General features: G+C 34.8%; 1 protein-coding gene across 7 annotated transcripts in view; it reads right to left on the minus strand.

Moving 5' to 3' along the window:
- Positions 1 to 27,920, minus strand: part of FGFR2 (fibroblast growth factor receptor 2) — a 115,535-nt gene that overhangs the window by 48,265 nt on the left and 39,350 nt on the right. For all 7 annotated transcript variants that reach the window (XM_023495520.2, XM_023495533.2, XM_023495536.2 and 4 more), the window contains 2 exons: positions 20,159 to 20,328; positions 10,119 to 10,242 (listed from right to left, as the gene is read on the minus strand). In XM_023495520.2, coding sequence (XP_023351288.1) covers positions 10,119 to 10,242; positions 20,159 to 20,328 — 294 coding nt within the window. The remainder of the gene's footprint in view (positions 1 to 10,118; positions 10,243 to 20,158; positions 20,329 to 27,920) is intronic.

The raw sequence follows: 27,920 nt of genomic DNA on the forward strand, positions 1-27,920 counted from the left end.
ATAACTATGTAGTTGTGCGTATATACAAATATATATGCATATACACACATATACACACATATATTCTTCACAGAGAGAATATCTAAGGGACCTAAATTAAAGATGAGAGGTTGGTTAGGGAGAGGAAGAAGCAAAAGAGGTTATGGGGGTAATTTTTTTCCTGAAAACTAAAGCCTCCAGCCCCAAAGTAACCAAATGACTTCGAGAGGCCGCACCACATGAAATGCTAGAAGGAAAACACCACTAATCCTTTTGTGCTTGTTCAATGATGTGCAAAAGCAAAGTGATGTGGTGATGGTGTCTCCAAGAGACTGGAAAGAAACAGGTGTAGGCAAAGTGCCTCTCCAAATTATCATCATCAATGATATTCTTTAGTGGGGGATTAAATAACTTCTACCAGTTGAATCTGTTTGGTTTTTTTTTTTCCTTGTGAGGGTGATAGGACTGCATGTTATTTATACCACAAAGGGTCAAAATGCTCCAAAGCTATCCTCCTTTCCCATTCTTTTTTGTTTTGTTTTGATTTTTCAATGAGATCAAATGAGTACTTGTGGAGTGCTTGATGACCATTAAGTCTTTCATGGTTTATGCTGAAAGTTGCCTTTCTTTTCTTTCCCCCCCAAAAAAAATTAACGCAAGGACCATTTGAAGTTTCATTTAGCAAAAGCAGGAAACAGAATTACTTGAATCTTCAAAAACTCAACCTTGCCACAGCCCTCCTGGTTCGTTGACAAAACAAGGGCTTTACTCCTCTGTGATGCAAAGACTGCACACATTTTCCTCCTGTGACATCCTTCAGATTGATTCTGACGTAAAAGTCGGACGTCACTCTGTCCATCCCTCTTTTGGAGGAGGGAGACACTGGTAAACACAGCTGAGAGCAATAACATCATGATAGCTAATTCATGAGCTAACTACTCACCTGCTTCTGAAATGAAACATTTTTGAGAATGGCAGGATTATGGACTGGAGTTTGCAGAGTTGTTCCATTCAAGGAAGGGAGAAGGTTGAAAAGCTAACATTTATTTGAAACTAAACACAACCCGAGTTACAAGATGAAAAGTTTTTTTTTTTTCTTCTTTAAAACAATTTGTAAAGAAAAGGCTTAAAACCAAACCACAGAGGCGCCACCGATCGTGGCCAGCATCATACAACATGAATGTTTTTTTGTATTCAATTCTCTGCTTTCAATACAAGAGAATGACTAATATTCTCAACACAGCCTATTATTAACTGCCACCCCGTGCATTTCATCACTTTCCCCACTGTAAAAGCTACTTTGCTTAGGGAAGACTGGAATGTCTGTCACACTAATCTCTCAGATAACTTGTTTTATCCCTGATATGGCAAATGTATAGGTAAAAGCTTTAAGCACATCTGAGCAAACAAGAAATGCCTCCCTTTGGTGAGAAGTGGGGGGAGGAGGAAGTAAAAAGAACAATGGAAAGCTTTTTAAGAAAATGACTGAAATAAAAAGGATAAGAACCTGCAAGCCCCTCCCCCCTCTTTTTTTTCTTAAAGACAAAATTTGAACCTTGAAAATAAACCATGCTTTTGTACTAAAGCCTTCTTACTCTTTATGAAATCTCAAAGTGAGAATTTGGACTTTGAGGCTTCAGTCCTCTCTTTGAGACTCCCTCTTCATCACTAATATCCTGACAATAATTTAGTCCTTCTCTAGATTAGGAATAGAAGTCTGAGTCTGAAGTATTTCCAATTTATTAAATAAAAAGCTTCTTCAGGGACATCAGAGTTAATAATCCTGCCTTCCATTTTCAGAAATTGTGAGGAGATCAAATCAGATTGGTGAAATTCCAATTCATTACAAAATTCTGCTGATTCTACCTCAGCAATTCTGTCTCATATCTATCCCCTCCTTTCTGTCCTCCCCTCTGCCACCAACCTAAAAGATATTGGATGTCTTTATCACTCACTTGTAATATTGTGGTTAGTTTTCATGATAAGTTTTTCTATTTCCATTCACTAACCCTCCCTAACTCAATAATAAATTCCATGAGCAAAGGCAAAGTGTTTTATCAGAATTTTCAATCTTCCCCAGCCCTTAACACTAGCTTTCTACAACTTACAAGCTTAATAAATGTTTAATTAGCTGGATTGAAGTTCAAGCTTCAAGATATTCACTAGAAAATCTAAAGATAATAACAAAAATGAATCTTTTTTGTTGAAATTTCTGGACCTAACTGGGCTGCATTGGACCAGTCATCACTCTTATGGTACACATAGTTGGAGTTTTGTCAATATTATTAATGTTAATGTTGTCTAGTTTTGTTCTTTTTTTCAGCAACTTTTTTCAGCAATTATTAAAGAAGTCATTTTTATCTCCTCACTGTATCAAAACCTACAGACTCCTCAAACCATGTATAATGGTGCTGAACTCCAAAAAAATTTTTCTAAAGATAGTAGTGGGAAACCAATTTTGAGATAATGCATGCCTGAATAAAAGCTATTATTTATCACTCCCCAAAGATCAATAAATTCCTATGGGGGGAGCTTAGGAGCTATGGTGGCAGGAGCAAAGTCTGATTTATTGATACAAGCACATCTCTTGGATGCAAAGAATTTCTACAGACTTCAATGGTAATTCCATAAAAGAATGGAAAAATAAGAGTCCAACAGTGACCCATGACTCACTATCAACTTCACTATTCTCCTCTCTGTATTGAGAAATACAGTGGTAAGGATACTGAGGGTCTCATCTGAAGATGCATTTAAGTCACAAGCAAATTAAAGAATCTTTGTGATTCTCACTTGCTTGATTTGTAAAATGGGGAGAATAATATTAATGATTTTTACTTCATAGGTCTAGTGAAAAGAAAGTATTTTGAAAGTGTTATGTGTGATGAGTCCCAAAGTGGCAGAGTAGAGTCAAATTATCGTTCAGGCTCTGCCTTGATTCATTGTTTCTCTTTATCCCCCATATAAGAACTCAATTGTTGAAGCTGCTTACTACAAAACTCCATCCCATACCCTAGCATCTCATCTTGTCATATGATGAACAAATTAGAAGACAGTTTGTTGTGATAAAGGCTAAATCAAATTTTTCTGGGAAATATCTACTATATATTTTACAATGGTCCTGAAAAGAAAAATAACAACTCTATCAAATGAGACTGTAAACAGTAAGATATTTCCACCACGTCTTGTGTTCTAAAAGGAGTTTATTCATTGTCATCTTAGAAACTCTTTTGATCATAAAAGTGATAATATCAACTGAAACACTGAGCATAAATGCATCTGCAGAACTTCAGACTGAAGTTTATATACTAGAGACGTGCTTTTTTACACTAAAAGTCTAAAATAAAATGCCTAATTATTCAATAAATTTGACAAACATTGATGAAGCCCTTTACCCTTTACCCCCTTACCTCTACCTTGCCCCCTTTCCTTGAAAACTCAAGGGTCATATATAAAATAAATACATGACTCATCCATGAGGCTTCTATATCCCATGATAAACAGAGCACTGGCCCTGGAGTTAGAAGACCTGAGTTCAAACATGGCCTCAGATACTTACTATGTGACCCTGAATAATTTCACTTAACTTGTGTTGGCCTCAGTTTCCCCATCCACAAAATGGATTTAATAATATGATCTACTTCCCAGGTTTCTTGATGAATTACTATTTGCAAAGTACTTTGCAAAACATGAAGCATCATATACAAGCTAGCTATTGTTATTATCCACTGCTGACATAATTTTACAAATTTGATGAAGAGTTTATTCCAGATTTCCTGGTTCTGACTATTCCATTTTTCTTTATAGTGAACTTTCCATAATAAGAAAAATCAATTACATCCCACTTTTCCCCCCCACCAGTATGTATGCTATGGGTCTCTAGTTGTTGTTGTTGTTTTTTAATGCATTTGAAATGAATAATTGTAAAGTTTTTCTCCAAAACAACTAAAACCACATTATCATGTTCATCATTAGCCAAAAGGAAAACAAAAAGCCATGTCCAGAGGTAGTGCCATAGTGGATAGCAGGAAAAGAATCCATTCCTTAATCCAAAGCAATCAAGAGCAAGGATCCTCCTTCTAACAAATTCTCTATCCAGTCAACCCACTGATGAACTAGTAACACCGGGATTCCTTCACTTCCTTAAAAAAAGTTACGAGTTGGGGATATCCTGACTTTAGTAACTCCTCTCCATTTTCTCCTGCTGAAGGACCACACTAAAGTCTTTGTTTCCCTAGGTGAGGCTGCCCCAAGCACTAAACAATTTGCGTAATTTCTTCTCCCTCTCAGGGTGTTGCCAAAAGTCCAATGCCAGATGTAAAATCTACAGTCAGGCTTATCAGTGCTCCGAATAAAAGCTCCTCATTCTTAACCTAACAAATACCTGAGGGCAAGCATCAGTGCGGATTCCTTCATGCTCTCGGGCTTTGCCCTATCATGTCCAGGCTCTCAGCACTCAGGTAAATATGTCAAGTTCTAGCATATTTATGTCAAGGGCTAGTCAACAGCCACATACTGGTCTGCCAGCCTGCAAGTTGGGGCTGGCAGTAACGCCTCAGTGAACCTCCACCCAGCCATAAATGAGGCACTGCCTAAGGTATCTATTAAGACAATGTCTGTCACTTAATAAATCTCTCCAGATGAAAATGAATTTCTAGAAAAGTGAACCATTACAGGTCCCAAAAGTGACTGGCTTTGACAAACCCACTGACTTTATGCCAAAAAAAAAAAAAAAAAAAAAAAAAAGGTTTTGCTTCCCTCCTTTTTTTTCCCCAAGCTTATAAGGATGTCAAAGAGAAGGGGAATTCCTTGAAGTCACAGTAGCTTTAGCAGTGTGGATAGGAAAAGAAGGAAAGGGAAGGAGAGGGAAGGAGAAGGGAAAGGGAAGGAGGGGGAAAAGGAAAAAAAAGGGGAAAGGGAGAGGAAGGGAAGGGAGGGGAGAGAAGGCGAAGGTTAAGGAGAGGAGGGGAAAAGAAAAAAAAAGGGGGGAAAGGAGAGGAAGGGAAGGGAAGGCAGAGAAGGGAGAAGGGAAGGGAGAGGGGGGGAAGAAAAAAAGGGGAAAGGGAGAGGAAAGGAAGGGAGGGGAGAGAAGGGGAAGGAAAGGAAGCTCTTAACTCCCAAGTCAAAACAACCTGCTAGTTGCAACAAGCCTTTGGAACAATTCACCAATTGCTTCTTGCAATAATTTATGCTGATATCAAAGCAGACAGGAATACCTTCTTCTCATATCTGTGAAACTATCTCAACCCAAGTAACACAGCAAAATAAAATAATGTGGTGAAATAGAACAAACATTGGACAAAGTACTCTAGAATCCTCTTCTCATCCTGCTCTATTATGTGGCTTATGTGATTGGTTTCTGTAGCTATAGCATAAGGATGTTGGATTAGATCTTCCAGATCCCTTAAAGTTCTAATATGTTGTCATTGTCTAACTTCACGAGTCAAATCCATCTTGAAGTAGATGTAATATAATACAATATAACATAACATCACAATTCAATATTAATATATTATTTATTTTATTTCTAGAATATTTGTAGCTATACAATTATTTCATATAATTATATGGTTACTATAATATTAATGATATGACGCATTTAAATAATTTAAAATAAAAATTATTTTAAAATTAAAAATCATCAACAGCATGGACTTTCAAAGAGGATCATCCATTTTTCACTAAGTAAATCCAGGTAACTAACTAGGTGACCTGACAGGACAAAGCCTGGGAACAAGAAGGCATCTGCGCTGAAGTCACTAAACATTAACTATATATTATACACTGTGCTCTGCACTAAGGAAACAAGCGTGACACATGTCACACTCCATAGCCTCAAAGACATTCTAGTCTAGTAAGGGGGGAAATAAAGATGTTCATAAATAATGATAATACAACCCATGAATATGAGATCTGGTTCATTTTATTGTGGTTCCTTTGACTGAATCTAACAATTGCTATAAAACTGTCTTGTAAAACTTATATGAGCACAGAATTTTAGAGTGCAAAGGGATCCCATCATCACCTGGAACATCTTGCTGATTTTTTTTTACAGATGAGGAAAATGAGCCCCGAAGAGATTAAATGATTTCTTCAAAGTGTGGCACAGTTCATAAGCTGCTATCCCAAGAGTTGAGTTCAAATTTGATTACCAACACTTCCCACCTATGCAGTAAGCTTGACAAATCATTTAATTTTTTGCCTCAGTTTCCTCATTTGTAAAATGAGGGTAATAACAGTACCCACCTCCTGGGGTTTTGTGAGTATCAAATGAGACGATAATTGAAAAGAGGATGGCATAGTGCCCGGCACATAGGAAAGCACTATGTTAGCTATAGTAGTAATAATAATAAACATTGTTATTACCTCTAATTAGTGAGAGAAACCAGCAACCTAGAATCCAAGCTCCCTGACTCTCAGTACAGTGTTTTACTAGACTGTATAATACACTGGCTATCTGATTAAAGAAATGGCCTCCCATTTGAGGAGATAATTATTTCTAAGAATTACCATAATTTCTGAAACCTGGATCACAATAATTTCCTCTTATAAGTAAATGGCTGAATATAGTGATAGTGTCCATTTTAATGAGGCTCAAGTGAGTCTATTAAAAATAATTTCTACAAACTAATCCCTTATCCTCAACAATTGCAGACTATTCAATTCAATGGCAGGACAGGATAATGTCACTTAAATTACACAACTTTTACAGTACACTGCTGATGTAAATGCTTTTCCAAGGAAGAATTTCAATAAAAAGATCTCACCATTCTGATGGCATATGATAACTGAATAGGAAATCTTAGTATCATAGCAACAAAAACAAAACTTAAGGACCAGGGTTGAAAATGGACTGTCATTTTCACTGGGAAAGGGCCCTGACCTTCTGTGAAACAGAGAGGTAGCTGAAAAAGCCATCCCAACATGGGGATATATTAAATTTGGGCTCTATCCACATGGGCAAAGGGGACTGCTAGTAATTGGCTGTTTGAACTTGACTCCTTTTTGTCCCCACTCACTTAGATTCTCAGATGATGGACTGCCAATTTTGAAAGTCTAGATGAGAATATTTAGCTGACTCAATCCTTATTTTATTAGTGCCTCTCAAAGCAATTACTAGGGTTTTGAGCAAAGATGAGAGTATTTCACACCTCCATCTTTACTGAAAACGTCTTATACTCCAGTGACATTTGGCTTCTACATGTAAAGAAGGTTCAAGATTTGGAAAATTATTTGAGTTGAGCTTTAATGGATATTCCCAACCAGAATTGTGTCATTATTGGCCCATGTTTAGCTGGGACATCTCCCAAGTTTGTGACATCATCAGACCTTTCTCTACTTTACTCCCTAGACTCACAACTCCCTCTACATTATACCACAGAATTATGCCACAGAATCACATGTTCTTTTCTACAAGACAGATTGCTATGGATTAACTCTGAAGTGAACGATCCCATTATTCAGCAGCCCAAATCAAATACAAATACTAAAACAAGAAGAAATTTCTCAGCGTCTCATGAAACAGCTGTCAGAATTTTATGAAGAAAGAGGGGTAAAATCCTTTTGAACATTTTACAAAATAACCTAAAGCTTGCCTATGAAGTTTACATAATGGCTGAAATGCACAGGATAATGTTAACTGGTAACTCCCATGAAAACCCTGATTTCAATTAACCAAGGACTGGCAGGTTCATGAGAAAATACAATTTTGAAGAACTGCTCTCCTATGAATATTTGGCTCTCTCGATAGAGTTCATTTTTTTTTTTAAATGGTTGGTTATTACATACCACCTATTACATACCACCACCTATTAATTTAAGTTAATAAGAAATAAACATTTGATTTTCACACCTAACATATCTTATTAGAATCCAAAATGGTTAATTCCAAAATTTTCTAATTACTTATTTCTTTTCTTTCAGTCTTCATGCCAAAATAAGGTCTAAGTCATTTGCCCTGGGGCAACCTAATTAAATGCTGGTTGATCCTCTTTCAGTTCATCAAAATTAAACATCAGTAAGCCAAGTTCTACACAGATCTGGGGATGGGAATGTGTGAGGGGGAGAGAAGGAACCTGTGTTTCAGAAATTTATTCCCTTATCAACATGTAAGTGGTCAAAATGATGTGAAAACATGACACTCCACTTTAAGTCTCAGGGCAGCCAAAAAGAAAAAAAAAAAACTATCAAACTGGGGCTACCTGTATCTCCTCCCTCTCCCCCCTTTTAACTTAGACAATGTATATGTGTTGGTAAGTATTGAGTTAGGATGGGAGGTTAGAATACACCTGGAGCATATTTTATATTGACATATTACCCACTTTGCAAACACAAGCCACATCTGTCTGAAGACAGAAACCAACACCATACATAATTTCACTTCATTTCATTTAAAAAAAAATGCTAGCTCCTTGGCCTTGGCCATTGGTAGGAATTTTCTGGTGTGTCAAAACATGGCAATGGGATAAAAACATTTTTTTTTTCAGTTTAGTTATCTAATTAGTTTCTGATCACAAGGATCCAGTGTTCTATGAGGTGGGCTTTTCAAATAGCAGATGGTATACTTTGGATTATTTACCATGCTATCACTTGTGGATAGTTAAGTTTAGTAAATATTTATCACGTGCCTACTGCTGAGCATAGTCAAAAAACCAAAATCAGAAGCTGTTATCTTGATTTTAATTGTAAAACAATCACCAAATCTTAAAAAGTTTCCTTGTTATGGATGGAAGCCCAAACTCCTATACCTTCTACTTTCATGGCAATCTTCTGGCAATTAGTTATGGGTTATTCAAGATGAAACTGATCAATAGACTATACTTCTCAATATAGAAATTCATAATCATACATTTTAGAATCAACTTGACTTCCATAATTTTCAACAATGGCTAAAACAAAGTAATTCTATTTAATTCTCATTTAATCTGCAAGATCTTGGACTATAGTACTAACATATAAAATATGGTTCTTCATTTCAAACAAATTACTAGGGTAAATAACTGGGGAAGAAAAATGCAAATATTTAGTAAAGCAACCTAAAAATTGAATAGTATTGAATGTTACATCCTTAACAAAGTCTAAAATCATTTGCATACTAACATGGTTTAGAATTCCAATCCTCCATCTTTCAGACTATTTCTAACAAAAAAATGTAATTGCCCCCATTCGCGGAAAGAAATGTTAACTCTCAGAGTCGTTTTTGCAGTAGATGGGCAGTGGACCAGGAATCAAGAGATCTATGTGTGAGTTGCAGCTCTGCCACTCTTTGGCCAAGTCATTTGATTCCAGAGCAACAATTTTCTTATCAATAAAATGAAGAAGTTGAACAAGATTTTGTCTAAGTTTCCTTCCTAACTGCTATCTTTTGGTAGATTTCTGTAGCAATCTTATCCATCAGCAGTTACCACAGTATCTTTCTTTACTCAGACACGGTGATATTTTTTCTGTTGTATCTTTTATTCTAACACAGTGAATTATACCCTTGTATTATTCCTGACATCCTTGTAACATTTATCTACCTAATATTGGAAACTGATATTTTTGTTTCCAAACTGTCAGTACCTTTTACTCTTACATTCACCTTACACAAGATGACTTATGGGAATTAAGAATAGATCATGTGGCACATAAAACCTGACTAGTCTATGAATGGGGAATTGTCTAAAAAACTGAAGTATTCTTAAATAAGATGCTGCATTTGGAAACAGTAAAAAATTATCATTTTTCTTTAAGTCATATATAAAACTAGGCATCCTTTATGCTTTTAAAGTAGTCAAACATTCATCAAATGAAAGGCTCCACAAACACTAAAATATATACGTCAGCATAAATTTGTGGTAGCCAAGACCTGGAAACAAAATAGATATCTATTGATTGAGGAATGTCTAAATAAATTGTGGGAAGTGAATGTAATGGAATTCTGCTGGCTAAAAAAAAATAATGAACGTGATCAACATTGAGAAGCACGGAGAGAGTTCTATAAATTGATGCAAAGTAAAATATACAGATCCAAGAAGGATTGCAACAATGTGAATGGCAAGAACAACAACCCTAAAAACAATCCAAAACAAGTCTTGAAAGATAATAAAAAGGAGAGATAAAAAGAATGATAGAGAGTTATCCATGGGTGGTAATGTACTTACCAACAACATCAAGGTGGTATGTGTGATTGATGGATCCATATTCATTTTCAACTATACAGGTATAATTCCCTTTGTCAGATGGAACCACACTCTCCATGATAAGACTCCAGTGCTGGTTTCGTACCTAAAATAATGACAATAAAAGTTACTAAAATTCGTAGTATTGCACATTATATGGAAAGAAGGAAGGAAGGAAGGAAGGAAGGAAGGAAAGAAGGAAGGAAGGAAGGAAGGAAGGAAAGAAGGAAGGAAGGAAGGAAGGAAGGAAGGAAGGAAGGAAGGGAAATCATGAAATACTTAAATGCTATGTTTACTTTCAAATCAAGTGTGCAGAAATGAGGCAGCCAAAGGATAATCATTAGCATGATTAACAAGAGTTCACTGGGAACTGGCATGACTTTAGAATCATTCTATCATTCAATGACTCAGAGCAACGAAAGGGGTAGGCATTTTAACTCATGTAAATGTTTCATGGTTGAGCCAAAGGGCATGTATTTAGAGTGCCAAGAACAGATACTTGGCAGATTTAGGATGCAGAATGGTAAAAATGGGCTCACAGGTTATGCACCAGATAAATAGTACTATGGCATGACAGAGTCTGATCATAATAAACATGGACCAAAATCTGTAATCTAATGTTGCATTAACATGATCAATAAATGTGGGCTACTATTGCTGCCGTTACCATCATTAGTCCCTCTCCTGTACTTCACACCCAATTTTCCTTAAGTTGCAGTTGTAGTCTGGAGCTGTGGGGGGGGGGACGACTTCTTGGGCATTCCTTCTGTTAATGCTCACCTCTAAATGTTTGCATATCTTTCCAATCCCATCTGAAATGCCATTTTCTCACTGATGATTTCTTTAAGTTTCCTAAACTTAAAGGAATCTATGCCTTCTCTTAATTTCCTTAGTACTCCAGACCTCTCTTACAGAACTTTTCCCATTATGGCTCTCACATTATACTTATCTGTGTGAATGCCTATAAATGCCAAGAGGCTGAGGACTGCAAGATCCAGAGAGCAAGGAAAGAACATAGCATAGAGCTTTTGTACATTGTAGGCATTTTTAAATATTTGCTGAGAATAATCTGGGAAAAATTAGACTAATATCTTACCTCATATTCCATAAAAATTAAAAATGTATACTTGATCTGAATATTAAAAATCACACTATTAAAAAATTAAAGAGAAATATACATTTTCCTTTTACAGCTTCGAGTAAGAGATGAATTTTTAACCAAATAAGGGAGGATAGTTCATATTTTTAAATGAAAGTTGATGATTTGTATTAAATAAAATTTAAGATTTGCATAAACAAAATGCATCTAGGATAAGAAGGTAAGCAATTGTCTAAAAGGAAAATCTTTGTATCAAGTACTTGAGATAAAAGAGGACAAGAAACCAAAATATATGACCAAAAAGTTTTTCCTGAATACACAAGACATAAACAAATAGTTCTCAAAAAAGGAATGTCAAATTGCCAACAACCACAGAAAACTTCAAGTCATTAATAAGAGAAATGTAAATCAAAACAACTGAGTTTTTCACCTCCCACCCAATTTGCCAGTAAATTGGTAATGCAGACAGACTAATGCATTGTTGGTGGAACTGTGAATTAGAACAATTGTAGGAATTGATTTGGAGTTATGCAAATTAAGTGACTAACTGTTCATAACCTTTGAACCATATTGCCAAGCATATAACTCCCCAAGAAGTGGTTGATAAAATGAAAGTCTCCATATACATAGAATATGTGAGTACTTTTTAAAAATAGTAGCCCCCACCTAGAAACAAAGTAGATATCTGTTGACTGGGGAATGTCTAAACAAATTGTGACAAATAAATGTAGCAGAGTTCTATGTTAGAAGAAATAATGAAAATCTTAAATACTGAGCTGCGAGCTAAGGGGCACAATGGATAAGGTGCCTGGAATCAGGAAGACCAATTTCCCTGAATTCAAATCCAGCATCAGATACTTAATAGCTGTGAGATCCTGGGCAAGTCACCTAATAAATAGATTTGCCTCGGTTCCATATCTGTAAAATGAACTGGAGGGGGAAATGACAAACCAATCCAATACTTTTGTCAAGAGAACTCCAAATGGAATCATGTAGAGACAGACACAGGTAAAACAACTCAACAACAACAACAACCATTGACAAGCATGGAAAAAGTTCTATGAACTGATGCAAAGTAAAATGTGCAGAGCCAAAAATGACTACAGCGACATAAATGAAAGGAACAACCATCATAAAAAAAATAAAAAATGAATTTGGGCTCAAGTAAGAGATAAAAGAAGCTACCTCCTTCTACTATAGAGGTTGTGGGGGAGAAATAGATCATTGATGTTGAATATTGCATATTAAGCCAAATTTTACTGTTGTATTCATAGATTTTGCTAAAAAAAATTTTTTTTTGCTATATAGTACAGTTCTCTGGGAAAGGGAAGTGAGAGAACTACAGTTCTAAAGAGACCAGAGTCAGAATTCTCCTCCCTGAAAAGGGTTCCCCCTAGCCACCAGAGTCGATTGCATGGGGCATAGTTCAGTGATGAAGCCATAAGCACTACGTCACCAAGTCATGTAATCCATCATTTAGCCATGCTGTAAATATTCAGTTCTTTGAGCCCTCACTCAAATGTCACTCCCCTAAGCCTTTAATCATCCCTAGTGCCCTTCCCTGGACTCCATCCAAACTGTCAATGTCTTTCTTGCGCTTAGATCCAAATTTGGCATCATGTATTCCAAATGGAGTTGAACCCAAACTGCTAAGGAAGAGAATATTATTTTCCCCAGTCCAAGACACTGAACCTTGGCATCTACAGCTTAGTAGATCATTGCCTTTTTTTTAACATCAGAGCATATGGTAAGCTTGCATGTAGCCTGCTATCCATTATTACATCAAGCTCTCCCTGGGTGTGATTGCATTCCTCACCAGTCCCTCCCTCCTAGAGCACACACGCACAGTTTATTTCCTAGAGCAGCACTGTGACAATTAATAAGTTAATATTCGCAAATTTCTTATTAAGATGATGAGCACATTTACAAAAGCTGGATATTTCTACATTTGGTAATCAATACTACCTATAATACCAATGATTTTTACTTTCTCCTTTCAATGACCCAATTTTTGATTCCTTGAACTATCTCCAGTTTTTCCTTTTAGTCAACTGCTTACCTTCTTATCCTAGATGCATTTTGTTTATACAAATCTTAAATTTTATTCAATACAAATCATCAATTTAGTAAGCGATGATATTTCCCCAAATGGATCCCCCTATAAATCCCAAACAATAATTATCATTCCTGTTAAGCAAGTACCACACTATTTTAACTGGTCATTCCTAAGGGCCTTAGAGAATGAAGTTCCTATTAACTCAGGAAAATAGAAAAACAAAGGCATTTTAAAAACAACTACAAACAAAGCTAACCTGTCCTAGTTGTGCGAATTCTTTCAACTTGAAGACAAAATATGTGGTCCAAGCAGGTTTTTCTGAATTATTCTTCTTCCTTTTTTGGGTCTAAATACCTTATGAAGGATAAGTAAGGTACATTTTAAAAGACCTCTGCATTTTAAAGCATTCTACAGGGAGGGGTTGTTATTAGGAAAGCCTTCTGGCACTCACTTTTCAGCCACAGGCCTTCACAACAGGCAGGCATACTCCAGCAGGCCCAGAATCTACAGGAGTCCCCACTTGGTCTTCCCTACCCCCCTCCAAGCCTTAGGGCATGTTATCTTTATTCTACATCAGCCAGAAGAACTGGACTGAAAAGCACAGGAATTTAAATAGTGCTCTCAAGAAGCATGTTTGCAACAATTTTCATGCTGAAATGAAAGGGAAAAAAACTTATTTTTGTCTTCTTAACCAAACACAAATATAGAATTTTACCAAACAAACTATACCTTTTCAACTAAAATACAAAATCTGAGTCAGAAGTGGGTTTTTTCTAAATTCCTCTGCTTACTTTCCTCCCTCTGCTTCTTGGGTCACATCAATGGGCCCTCCAGAGAAAAATAAAGGATATGTTTGAACTGAGTCAGTATGAAAAGACCTGATATCAAATCCTGACAGTCCCTTAACCAGCTCTTTTTAAGAGTTAAACTCTATGATAAATCAGTTCACCTCCCTAGGCCTCAATTTTTTTTTTCTTGAAAAATGAGGAGTTTGGATTCAAAGTCCCTTTCAACTTTAAATCTCGGAGTCTGTCTATGATCCTGTGAGGGGGCTGAACTGGATGGAATCTCAGGTTGGATTCCCTCTATGTAACTATAATGCTGTAACATAAAAACACTTGGATGAAAAGTCCATGATTAGTCACTCTTACAATACTTGGTCTATATAACATGAAATATATCCAGTACTGGTTGTATATAGACAAAAAACATTCAAATGACTATCACTTTTCATCTGGAGGTTTTCTTGCTGTGTTAGAAGCAATTTAATGTGTCTTAGTGCTGCATATTTCCCCTCTTCATCCTGGTTTTTTGTTTTTTTTTTGAATCAGAGGCTAATAAGCTGTTAGCATAAAACTTGAGAAGCTCTATGATATTCACATTTCCATCTAACAGTCAGAATCACAGAAACTAAGATATAATTCAACCCTTATCGGCACTACAACAAATATAGTATTATTGAAGTGACACTAATCCATTATATGGCATTCATAAATAAGCCATTTTGTGGAAGGTTCAATTGTAAGCCTTTACAAATCCTACAGAATAGAAATTACCCCCATTTTCAATGTGTTTAAATGACCTGAACTTTTAGTGTATAAAGAGGGCTGGGACAAGTCAGCTTATCAAAATGTAGATGTAGAAACAAACGCAGGTTAATGCTTAAACAGTAAGATTGATAGTAGTGGTTTTGCTTTTCAGGAGATATATTGAGAGCTTGGCCCTGGGGATCCTTGATGCTAACAATGAGAGAAAGTCTTTATTCCATTTGGAAAACAGCCCTCTCCTTGTTCCAAGAGAGTCTAGGTAAGGGACTGTGGATCACAAAGCCATACAATACATTGGTCCTCTTCATGGAGAGTCAGTTTCCTTAGGCTTTAGCCCCTTCCTTTCTCAAAGGCTTTCTCAAAGTCTGCGCAAAGCCTTACACCTATATAAAACTGTGCTATGTTAAACAAGTGAGTGGAATTTATTTTTCTATTCATTGATTCCCATCCTGATTTTTATTTAAGGTTGAGAAACTATCCTAAAATTTTCAGCTCAACTCCCAGTTAATCCTAGGATTAATTGGCATCTGAACTCACTGGAGGGAAAGCAAAAAGTATGTAAAGGTTTATCACTGATGTTAATAGCATTATTAACTGAAAGAGCAAAATCAGAATGGGAAAGGCAAAGACATCCTTTTTTATTTCTCTTGTTCCTGATCACAGAGAGTTAGATATATGATGATAATTGAAAGATAGAAAAAGCCAAGGAGACTATAGCATGCTAGTATGAGTCCTAATAATTTTATAACTAGATTTATTATGCACTTGGAATTCAGAACTGAAATTTGCATTAGAAAGGTTTTAGAATAGTATTTCAATAACCTCAAAAATGTAGTTCAGATTAATCTGCCCACAAGGCAATAAATGGGTTTAACTGTGATTAATAGGAAAAGATGGCATAATGAGTGGATTTTCCTCTTTTATGTCTGAAATAAATATGGGAAAAATTGTTTCCGGCTGTTTTATATTATTAAGGAATACCTCAAGTATTTTAACAAAGCATTTTTCAACCCTAGTTTTGGAGGACAAAGCTAATTTATAAGCCTTATAGGTCATACATACACACATGTATATAAACACTTTTGTCTAATAGGTCATTAACAGGTTGTGTGTATGTGTGTGTGTATATTTAAGCATCATAAAAGGTTATATGCCTGAGTATGTATGAAAATCTTTTTCTTCCCTTTGTCTCAGGCATTACCTAGCAAGACATTGGGAAATTAGAAGTTTTAGCAATTCAGCCAATTTCTTGATTTTTTGCTAATACATTATAATCATTCAACCTTTTCCCCCCCAGAAACCTAAAATCAAATACAAGATATCATTGGCCCTCTGATCCAAAACATACATGAATAAGAATGTGCCCTAAAATACTTCAAAAAAGAGGTCATTCAGCTTCTGCTCAAATTGGGAATCTAAGCACTAGAATTGTCTAAAAAAATATAAGGCTTTAAATTTTACATTTAAAATGTAAAAATTTCTCAAACTTTGAATGCAATTATATAAATTACTGAAATCATCCAGTGTTAGAGCCAAAAATAAGAGAAATTCAGATTTTTTTTTTTTTTTTTTTTTGCTGTGGCAATTGGGGTTAAGTGACTTGCTTAAGATCACACAGCTAGGCAATGTTAAGTGTCTGAGGCCAAATTTGAACTCAGATCCTCCTGACTTCAGGGCTGGTGCTCTATCCACTGCACCATCTAACTGCCCCCAGAAATTCAGAATTTCTTAAACATTTTTGTCTCATGGGCCCTTTTAGCTGGTGAAACCCATGGATTCCTCAGAATAATAATTTTTTGAAATTCATAATTCAAGGAAATGTAATTTTCAACTAAAGGTTGGTAAAAATAAGAGTGGATTTTTTCTCCCATATCAGTTCAGGTTAAAGACACTCATCTAATCCCCAAGAGATGAAATTTCCTCTATGTTAAATAAAACATCCATGGATAACAATTCCTCAAATCAACTATACTACAGCAAACCACCCACAGTTACATCTTTGTTGATAGAACATATAGTTTTAAATGATTTGTTCCTTAATCATAGGTTGGTCTGTTTCTTTAGTCAACACAAGTGAAATAAAAAGCAAGTATATTTTACTAGGTATTTTCTGCAAAATAAGGTTCCTGCCATATTTGTAAGCTAGGTTTTATTTGGGTTTTTTTTCCTTCCCTTCCCTTAGCAGGCCTCCTTTTCCTAACATCTCAAAAGAAGTTGTAAATCGATGGACGGTGGCCAAGCTACCCCACTCATAAAAAGGTGGAAGGTGCTAGGCAGCTGTGCTGCTAGAGCTCAACCACAGTTTATGAAGTAAGCAAATTTATAAAGAAACACTCACAGAAACAACCAGTGTTTTTTATGGAAACTTTCTAGAAGTTACTTTCTACAAATTTACATTTTGGAAAACTTGACACTTTCTTTCCTCATTAAGAGAAAATGGAAAAGAAAGAGCAACTGTGTGAGGAGACTGTGAAGTGAGCAGTTAATATTGTATGTGAGAGGGTTTTTTGTGTGGTTTTTTTTTTTTGTTTTTGCTCAGTGCTTACACTCAGCCTGCTAGTCTGAAAGATCCCTCAAGAATGAAAAACCCTAAATTTTTTGTGAGTGTCACCTTGGGCAAGTCAATTAACCATTATAAGTCTCAGTTTCCCTGTCTGTAAATGGCTTCTAAGACTTTGTTCAGGTCAGATTCTAAAGTACACTTTTCATTAAATGGCATTTTTGGAAGAGCAATAATTAAGCAAAAACAGAGCTACATCTAGAGACAGACAGTTAACTAGAACACAATTCACAAGAAGGCAGAACAAGTCTCTTTTCATTTCTACTTTTTGGTCAAATAACTTTTTTTTAATTCTGCTCTCCAAGGTACATAGGTATTTTGCCCCACGTAACTCAAATCACAGGTGAAAGAGTAAAGGCTCAAAGCTCCCCTATCAAACAACTCAAGTACTAACACAATAGATACATCTTTTGCTTCAATTACATTTCTTACTTAGTTTAATAAATTATTAGGAATGATTCTACTTTAAATAATACTATTTTTTCAGAAGATAGGAACATTGTTTCCTTGTGCATTTACCTATGGTTTAGAAGCTACAAACCTTCAGTAATCTCTAATATTGGGTATCTGAACATAACTGCATTCAGCTTACAAGATCTAAACCAATACCCCTGTACAAAATGTCTTATGGTGACCCCTAATAAGAAGTGATCTCCCTTCCTTAGATCACAGCACCTCTCAGCCTTTTGTACTTTAACTTGTCACTGAAATTTTCCTCTCTATTAGTTGTTCAGAAAAAAGGAATCATGTTTTTATTCATCTTGGAATTCTCTTTGGAACCCAGCACAGAATTTTGCACATGGGTATGGATAGAGACTGGATCTCTTGATTTCTTTGGTATAAGAAACTCCTAATTGAATTCCTTTACTCATTTTACTAATACAGGTTGGCACTTATTTCTAACTTCTAGTCTTAGAGTTTCATAGAGCAAGCTAGAGTATACAATCAATATATGTTAGCAGAGAGACAAACTCAAATCTTCCTGAGACTTCAAGATCTTTCTACTATACCATGCTGGCTCATATCAGATATTTAATAAATACCCACAATAAGATCTGGTATTATGTTATTGAAATGCTTATTTTATTCCATAAATTAAAAACTTAAAATTATATATATATATATAGAGAGAGAGATATAGATATAGATATATCTCTCTATATATATATATAGCCCCTGAATCAAAAGTCCCCATGTTTGCCAACACTCCTTGCTTAATGACTTTTTGACTCTCCTGGAACAAATATTTGCTTTCTAATAACATTAGCCAGATCCACAGATACCCACTGTTGCCTCTGTGCTCTCAAGTTTAACTGCCTTTAAGCAAAAGAAACTCTCAGAAACAACAGCTAAAGAAAGAGTTAAAAAGAAGCCCACAGGCAGCTGAAATCACCATTGTGATCCTGAAATAAAAAACACTTTGTTGGAACCAAAGCAGTGACATCCTTCTCCATCCTATCAGTGCCAATATCTAAACAAAATTCTTTTCTGCAAGATCTTTTGGGCCAAATCAACCACTACTATCTGGCACCTAAGCACAGACCCTAATTAACACACTTCTGGTTCAAATTCACTGTTAACTTTTCAAATTGGCCCACTGTATTCATCTGAAAACATCTCAAATGAAAAGATCACCAAATTTTAATCATCTCAAGTGAGTCATGGAATCAAACTTCATCTCACTCTAATTTCATAAGAATCTCTGAAAATGAGGGAAGTTTATTAACTCTGACTTCTCTGATATTTCCTAATAAGCTAGAAAATATTTACACTCAAATCCTTCCTCCTAGCTCATCTACTATTCATAGTACAGGGATTATTCATATATTTCTCAAATTCTACTCTATGTATGTTTCAGGTTTTATAGACCATAAACTGCAGAGAAAACTGGCTCTCAACTTTTGACCTTTCTTTTGCTAAACTCCTTAGAAAGAACAATGTAAGTGGTGGCTGTGTAGCCCAGGTTATAAAGAACTAAAATTTCCATTTTGTTGCTGTTGTTTATGTTCTGAAATCCTACTTCTACAGCCCAAGAATTTCTGAAAGCTGAATAAATAATTTTGATATCCCATATATAATTTAAAGTCTACAGAACTCTCATAAGAACTGATGATATTTGATGTTTTTATTATTTCTTTTTAAGTCAGAGCTAGGATTTTATTAAGGTAATGTGGTAAAGGGGAAACCATTCTGAAAAGGAAGAGCAGGGTTCAAATTCTGCCTTGGACCTTAATAATTAATAATGATATGACTTTATCCATAACTTTCATTAACTTTCTAGTCTACAAAATGTGGCTAATCATATATGCAGTTCCTTCTTGTTAGACTATTTATATTTGTTTTATAATGAGTCAAATTAGTCAGATCTGTAGAATTTGAATTTGGTTTAGAAGTCAATGTTTGGGGTTGTGGGAATTAAGCATGTATAGCAAATAAAATACATAGCACATTTTGTAAACTTTACAGCAGTATAAGTCATCAATTCCCATTATTTTCATCAGACAGAAATGGAGATGTGTGAACTGAGGTATTTTTTTGAGCCTTTTTTAAGTCACTGAATTTTCCTATTCTAACTCACTTTAATGCTTATGTACCCCCCAAAAAAGTACTGAACTTAGTCTGAAATATTAATGCAAACAAAAAAAACTACAATTAATTTTTCAATAATAAAGAAAAATAATAGAGAAGAGGAGGTCATACTCACAAATATATTCTTTAATTGTTACTTGTACAAAAGCACAAATAATAAAGATTAATTACCTTATATCCACCAATTCGGTGCTCTTGCTTGAATTCTTTTCCATTCTTTAACCATCTCATACTTGGTACTGGGTTTCCTCCAGCAGGACAACGAAATTTCACCGTATTAGCTGCTGGAACAGCATGTAACCGTTTTTCCATCTTCTCTGTATGGGTCCAATATGGTGCTCCTATTTCCAAAAATAATCATAAAAAAGATTTCTCATCAACAATCCTGAAAACTCTACCAAAAAATGTAACTCACCTACAAATGTCTTAATATTTATGAAATCTTTTTAAAAATGAAAAACAATTGTGTGATATTTACCTTAGGAAAGGATTTTCAAAAATCTACTCATCAGAATAAAAGAGAAGCATCTCTAATTATATTATTTATTGGTTTAAAACACATTTCAAAATACTTGTTTCCAAGATTTTTTTTCTTTTATTGCCAAAAAGACATTTTGAGTTCAAGTATCAATCCATCGACCAATCAATCAAACAAGCATTATGTGCCACATGCTGTGCTAAGTGCAGTAGATAACAAGAAAAAATAATAAAATAGTCCCCACCCTCAAGGAGCTTATATTCAAATAGAGAAGACAACATATATAGATAGATAGATAGATAGATAGATATAGATATATATAGATATATAATTATTTTCAAGATATATAGAGAATAGATGCAAAGGAAGAAGACACTAATAGAAAAGAACTAGAAAATAAGTACTTCAAAGGAGAAGGCAATAGTAGCTAGAAGTGGGAGAGGTTTCTTGCAGAAGATAACTTTTGAGCAAAGACTTGAAGGAAGTCAAGAGATTCTAAGAGGCAGAAAATATTTTATATGACATGATTCATGTACAATAATGCAACATATATAATTGCAAATGAGATCTTTATCTAGCACCTGTTAAATACAAAATCAAAAAGTGATCAATGTATTCAACTTTCTGCTAAAGCCATATGATCATTCCACAAATTATTTTTGAAACCCCCCCCAACTTGTAATTGCTTTTTGATTAGACCAATCTGAATATTATTTGAATAAAAATAATGGCATTTTAGCACACTGAGCTTTCTTTTTTTCAAGTTATAAAATTAGAGCTAAGACCTTCATGTCTAATGATAATAGATTAAAAGTAGGTTTTATTCTAATAATTTAATCCCATCACCATAGCCAACATAAACAAATGCCTTTCATGAGGAAATTTATGATAGTGCTAGCTTTGGCCAATGCCATGTAATGGTGCTTTTAATATTATCTTGCATTGTTTTTTAATTTTCATATTATTATTTACCTTTTTTATCTGTTTATACCTTCTTTCATGAATATAGACTCTTTGAAGACAGGGGCTAATTCATACTTCCCTATACCCCAAAGACTCTTCTCTTATTTGCTGCCCTATATCAACTTCTTCCTACATTCATAGTAGAGAACCAATTTGTTTGTTTGTTATTGCTACTGAAAAGAACATGAGTTATCCACAGTGTACATAGCCCCAGTTAGTAAGTGGGAGTCGGTTAAAGTCCAATATTAAATACACAAGGGGCTTACCCAGGAACAGTGATGGCAGTAGGTAAAGAGCTCTTCTCTAAGTTATATCTTGTTCTATGTGGATGGTTGTGCAATGATTACCTGAGCATTCTTATCATTCCTCTGCTTCAAGATCAGGAAACATTCAGTATTCAAAATGCCCTATTTCACTATTGCTCTTGAAATATGGCATAAACGATATTTATTTATATGGGTTTTTTTTAACATATATCTTCTTTTTATCTATTGATATATATATACATATATATATATATATATATATATATATATATATATATATGAACATTATGTGTGTCTTGCCCATTGTTTGTTTGGTTTCTTGTACACAAAAGCAAGTGATAATTGAACTGATTTTTTCCCCATTGAAAACTCTTTGACTCTGGGTTTTGGATGTTCTCTTGGTACTGCATATTTCAAGAGCTGATCAAAGGGCATTTAATTACTATTTATTACAAGAGTCCAGGGGCTTCAAGAGTACAATAAAACAATTCCATTGATCTATCATTTTAGGAACCTTATTTATTTTCTATTTACAAATCCTTCTTCATCTCTATTTTTTTTTTTTATTAGCAGGGGTAGCCATCCTGATCTCAGACCTTCTTCATCTCTAGACCAATAAAGGTCTCAATATTTGGAGGAGAGGTTATTGCAAGAATGAAATGAATAATTTTTAAATCTACCAGAATGGAAAAACAATGGTCTCAGTGCTAATAATTTGAATGTACAGAATCCTATTCCTTGAATTAGTAAAATTCACAAGGTTGTTCTCCCACTGGACTTCAGTTATTATGGAGCTGCTCCTTCAAAAGGTTTGCCTATTAAGAACATGCTAAAGTAGTACCCTGCTCAAAATGCTCTGGAATCTTCAGTAAAAATGGCTACATGGAGGATTTAATGGACAGAACCAAGAGTGATTATCTACTTCCTACTCATCATGCAAAGAACTTTATCATTGCATAAAATAATTGTTCACAATCACTGTAAATCGTGCTTGAACCATACATGCAAAGGATGTCTATATAGACCCTAGTAATACATTCCTTTGTGTTGGCACTCAAGGGATGATTTAAGGACCAGGTTGAAAGAATTCCTTTGGAACTCCTGGCAGGAAGCCATTGCCCTAGAGTAAAATTTCAAATACCATCTAAACTGTACCCATAAAATCTGTTCATGCAAAACAGACATTTATATGTATCCATTGCATATGTGTAACATACTCTACTTATAATCTTAGAGACAGTAAGTTTTCTTGGGATAAGGGGTAGAGAATAAAACAAAATATGATCAATAGAAATAGAAACCGTAATCAAAATGTTAACCTCCCCCCAATCCTGGCAACTTGAAATTCATGACTTAATTCAAAGTGATTACAAACTAACTTACTGGAATTTTCATAAGATGATACTTAGCTTAGGAAGGGGTTTGTCAAGATGAGCTAGTCCAAAACCCCTATTTTAAAGAGGGGAAAACTGGGACTCACCTAGGGTCAAAAGACTTCCACCCCAAGTTCACACAGGTAAAAAGAGTAGACTCAGGAAATACATTTTAGTAGAAAGAGAGGAAGCCTACAGCTCAAGACCTCAGCAATTACATCAAGGACATGAACTATAAACTTCTCCTTTTCCTTGCCAAATCCAATGCCTTCTTTCCTTCCACACATGATTCTAAAGCACTGTGGAAACAAAGAAACTAAACCCTGAATTTTGGGTGATGCAAGTGCCTCAGCAATTCACAAAGGTAGAGCCACGGTGCCTTTTACACAGTTAGATCCAAACACTCAGATTCTGACCCACCTTAAATGTGATCCTCCTACAAGGAACATGCAAATCTATAAAAACTATGTGTTTTTCTGATGAGGTTTTTTTTCCTTCAGATGTCAAAGCTCACTGGCTTTTTACAAGTAAGATATCAAGAGAAAGGAAGCATTTGATCATTTTGCAATGCCTCCTTCCTGAAATAAATCAGATTAATGTGGAATTTTTAGTACTCTAAGGGTCCAGAAAAATAATTGTACTTTAAGCTTAGCCCTGGTTTCCTTTCCTTCATTAGCAGCCTAATACTCCACTATAAACTCTTTCATTCTTCAAATATTTATAGCAATTCTTGTAGTCAACCCATGCAAAAATCCAGGGGGCCCCCACTGAATTAAAGTACAGCTGGGAAAAAAAACAGAACAGATCCCTTCACTAGCTCCTTTTACTAACTAAAGAAAATGGTTCACAACTAAGTCATGGGCACAGTGTATTTAATTGACTTTTTTTTTTATTTTATGAAAAAGCAACTTGATTTGAAAGTCAATGAATTATAAAAGCATTAACGATTTTCAATAGATTAAAAGAAAAAAACTTCCACATAGTAGGTTCTCACATATTGATTGACAGATAACCCTGTTAAAATGAAAATAGACTAAGAAAATGACAGTTTGTTTGAAATGAGCCAGAAGCATCTTTTATAGTATTGCTTTCCCTAAGTTAATAGTACTTTCATGGGGAAAGGGTATTCTGAATTCATTTAGCAGGAGAAAAGAGAGTATAAATTTATAACAATAATCTATAATTTCATGAGTATAGAAATCCCCTCCTCTAATATAGATTAAAACCAGAATATAAGATAATTTTGTAATTTTTCTAAGATTCTTCAGAGAAGTTAAATATTTTTTCCATCATCAAAAAGCCAGACCACTTTCCCATAATTTATCAGGAATAAAGCCTAGACTTATAATTTCATTAATAGAAGGAACACAAAGAAGAGACAGGTAGGCGTATCCTCTGTGACTTATTGCCTCAAAATTGTCCAGAGCAGTAAGATAGCAATGAGCTTTCCCAAGGTCACCCATCCAATGTATACTGGAGGTGAAACTTTTGAACTCAGGTCTTCCTGGCTCCAAACCTAGTTCCTTCTCCACTTAACCACACTGCTTCTTATATGATATGAAATTAAAAATGTATAATAAGGCATTTGGTAGTTCAAAATCATGTTCTTTTGACCATTAAAATAATAATGAACAAGTTAAAAAACACATATGAAAGTAGTTAATATCCTTATCTATATTCAGTCCATTGATATCTTTTGCGTCAAGAGGGATGTGTGACATTAGGTTTTGTTTTTAGGTTCCATAGCAAAAGCCTTCCTAAAATTCAGTTTCTTAAACACACATATTTGGATACACCACAGGCCAAAACAACCTTTGAAACGTAACAATTACATATAATAAAAACCTGCCATTACATGGTTGGCCTATGATGCAAGGTTTTGTTCAGTCATCCAGCACCAGTTATATATATATATATATTTTTTTTCCTGACCTATAAAATAAAACATGTACTTACACATAATAAGTGTATAGGCCATTGTAACTGCCTCAACAGTATGCCCTTACATACTGGGCAATCCTGCATTTTAGTTTTTATATTCTATCCTAAGGATTCAGCTTGTCTACTAGACTCAGCAGAGTGGGGTGGGGAAAAGCCTAGTAGTTTATACCAAAATGCAGGTTCAGAGAATGTTAAGTCTGTAAAAGGCCAAAGGGATTTTCTATTCCAACACCCATATTTTACAGATGAAGTTCAAAAAAGGCTAAAGGGAGATCGCACAAGTCTAGTTAGTTACAGAACTGGAATTAGGAAAACGGAGGCAGCAGAATGAAATGGGCAGACCACTGAATATAGACATGTACTCCAGTTCCACTAATTGAAGGTTTTTGGGCAAATCACTGAACCTCAAATTCCAGCACATAGCACGATGCCTGGGACATACCAGGGGCTTAATAAAAACCTGTTGATTGATTGATTGGTTTCTACTATAAAACAAAGAGGTCAGACTAAATGATGTTTAATGTCTCTTCCAGCTTGAAATTCTATGCTCTCCTGATTCTCTGCCCAGTGCTCTTCCACCAATCCACATTGCCCCTTGAACTCTCCCAGGGTAATTAAGTCAAAACTTTCAGATTTATGTCTGCTATACGTCAGTGTCTGCCAACTCTTTTTCTTCAATTGATGCAAAAAACAAAACAAAACAAAAACAAAAACAAAAAAGTCACAAATCTCCGTTCCTGGATCAAGTTCTCAAACCCCCAGGAACATTACCAATTCTTCTGTGTTTAGCAAAGTTCATAATGAACCCATTTTAAAATTTTGCAATAATTGGTACTGAGAACCCTTTGATTCATAAGGAAAACCCATTCTTTGTGAATTAGTCACATGCTTTCAAGATTTATCAGTTATCTTTATACCCATCTCTACATAGGAAGAGCAGGAAGAAGCAAGAACACAGCACATACAATGAGTTATATCTTGTTTTAGAAGACTACTTTTAAAATATCTTGCTGATCAGTGAGACGTGATTAAAGATGCATTAAAACTAATCAGTTAAGTTTTTTTTTTCTCTGTGAAGTATAATAAACCAACTTGCCCACTAATTCCCCCTAGGGACTTATCAATGTCTGCCCCCATAGGGAAAAATCTACAAGTTATCTCTGCAGTGTGATTAAAAATGAGGACTACAATAAAGGACATTAATGTCTATTCATTTACTTGAACTTCATCAATGAGCTTTCTCATGAAACAACAAAGCAAAATGTTAATTATGTAAAAAATTTCAAATAAATAATATTGTGCCATATTTTTAAAAGAAAAAGTAGATAGTATTAAGAAATTCCTAACCAAGTTAATATCTCAATTAGCAAAAAGTTGTCTGAATATATTGTTGAATAATGAAATGATTGACCAATGAAATACAATTGGGATCTCAATATAGATATTGGATCTATCTTATTCATAAACCAAAAAAAAACAAATCCTTTTCCTCATCTTTCTGGACTGGTAGTAGTTATGGTGACCTAAACGTAAGTTAAAAATGAAAAACTTTGTTCCTCAGTGATACTGTAAAGCTCAAAGGATTGACATTTTCATATTTATAGCATTATTCCTTGGTGTTTAAGCAGTCAATTTTAGTTTTTGTCAATTATGTCCTTAAAAAACTAAGCCTGGGACCCTTTGGAAATACTAATCACTTAAATAAAAACTGGAAGTAATTTTAAAAAATCATTCTCAGATCACCATATGAAACAAACAAGAAAGAATGTTTCCTTGTTTGCTGATGGGTAACCTATTAAGATACCTAGCTCATGATAAAAGATAAACATTTTTTTAGGAGTCATCCTTTCAAAAAGCACAAAATGAACCCTGAACTTCCAATCTTTTTAACTTGACATATTTCAGAAATCAGTAAATGAAATTGTGAGTTTCAGGCCAAAAGATTCTGTTCCACTATAAGCATATACAGAAAGAATGATTTTCTGGCAGAAAATATGGTAATGACATCACAGGGTTATTCAGTGAGAGAGAGAGAGAGAGAAACTAGTTAAAATATGAAGTCATAAACTATTGAACAGCTAGAAAAAGACCTAAGAATGCCCTTATCCTTTGCAGCTATAATAGTGATTTAAAAATAAATTGGGTAATCAACGTAACCTGTTTCATATGATGAACACAAATCTGAACATTGTGATTTCTACAATGAACAGACTTGCCCATAAATATTTCTTCTGTTCAATTATAATTTTCTATAAGAATAGTTTAAATCATTCAAGACTATTGAACTTGTGTACAAAATCAAAATCTCATCAAGAATTTGACTTTTGTTATGAGAGTGAGGAGTTTTGATTGAGATATTGCTCCAATGATGACACATTAGAGTACACAGATGATACTTGGTTCTTAAGGATAAAGGAACATAAGATCTAACAGGTTTTCTTAAATAAGAAAGATTTTACATACAGGCCTACTAGTGAACTATAGGTCAATCACTCAAGGTTCAGCCTAAATTTATAGTGCAGCATCACATGGCCTCGTTTAATATTCATAGGACCTCAAAAAGATCACAGATGCTCTACTAAAGCCCCTATAACTTAATAGAAATCTGCACTTGTAAATAAAGGGAATGCCCACATCATTGAAATCTTCACAACCCTCACAAGTCATAAACTTTTTTACATCAGGAACTGTTTCATTTTTTTCTGTGTCTCTCCATTGCCCAGTAAGTACTTAATATATTGACTGATCTATGAGATTTTTTAATAAGTATCTGGCAAGTGTGCTTTTTAAAGTTTTTGAAGTCATTTGTAAAATTCTTTTAATAACAAACTGTTTTCATCAATAGTTATATTGCTATCACCACATTTGGACTCTGATACTGTTATCCTTGATGTAGCAAGTATGCTTTTAAA

This window comes from Sarcophilus harrisii, chromosome 2 (assembly GCF_902635505.1).
Source record: "Sarcophilus harrisii chromosome 2, mSarHar1.11, whole genome shotgun sequence".
NCBI classification, from domain to species: Eukaryota; Metazoa; Chordata; class Mammalia; order Dasyuromorphia; family Dasyuridae; genus Sarcophilus; species Sarcophilus harrisii.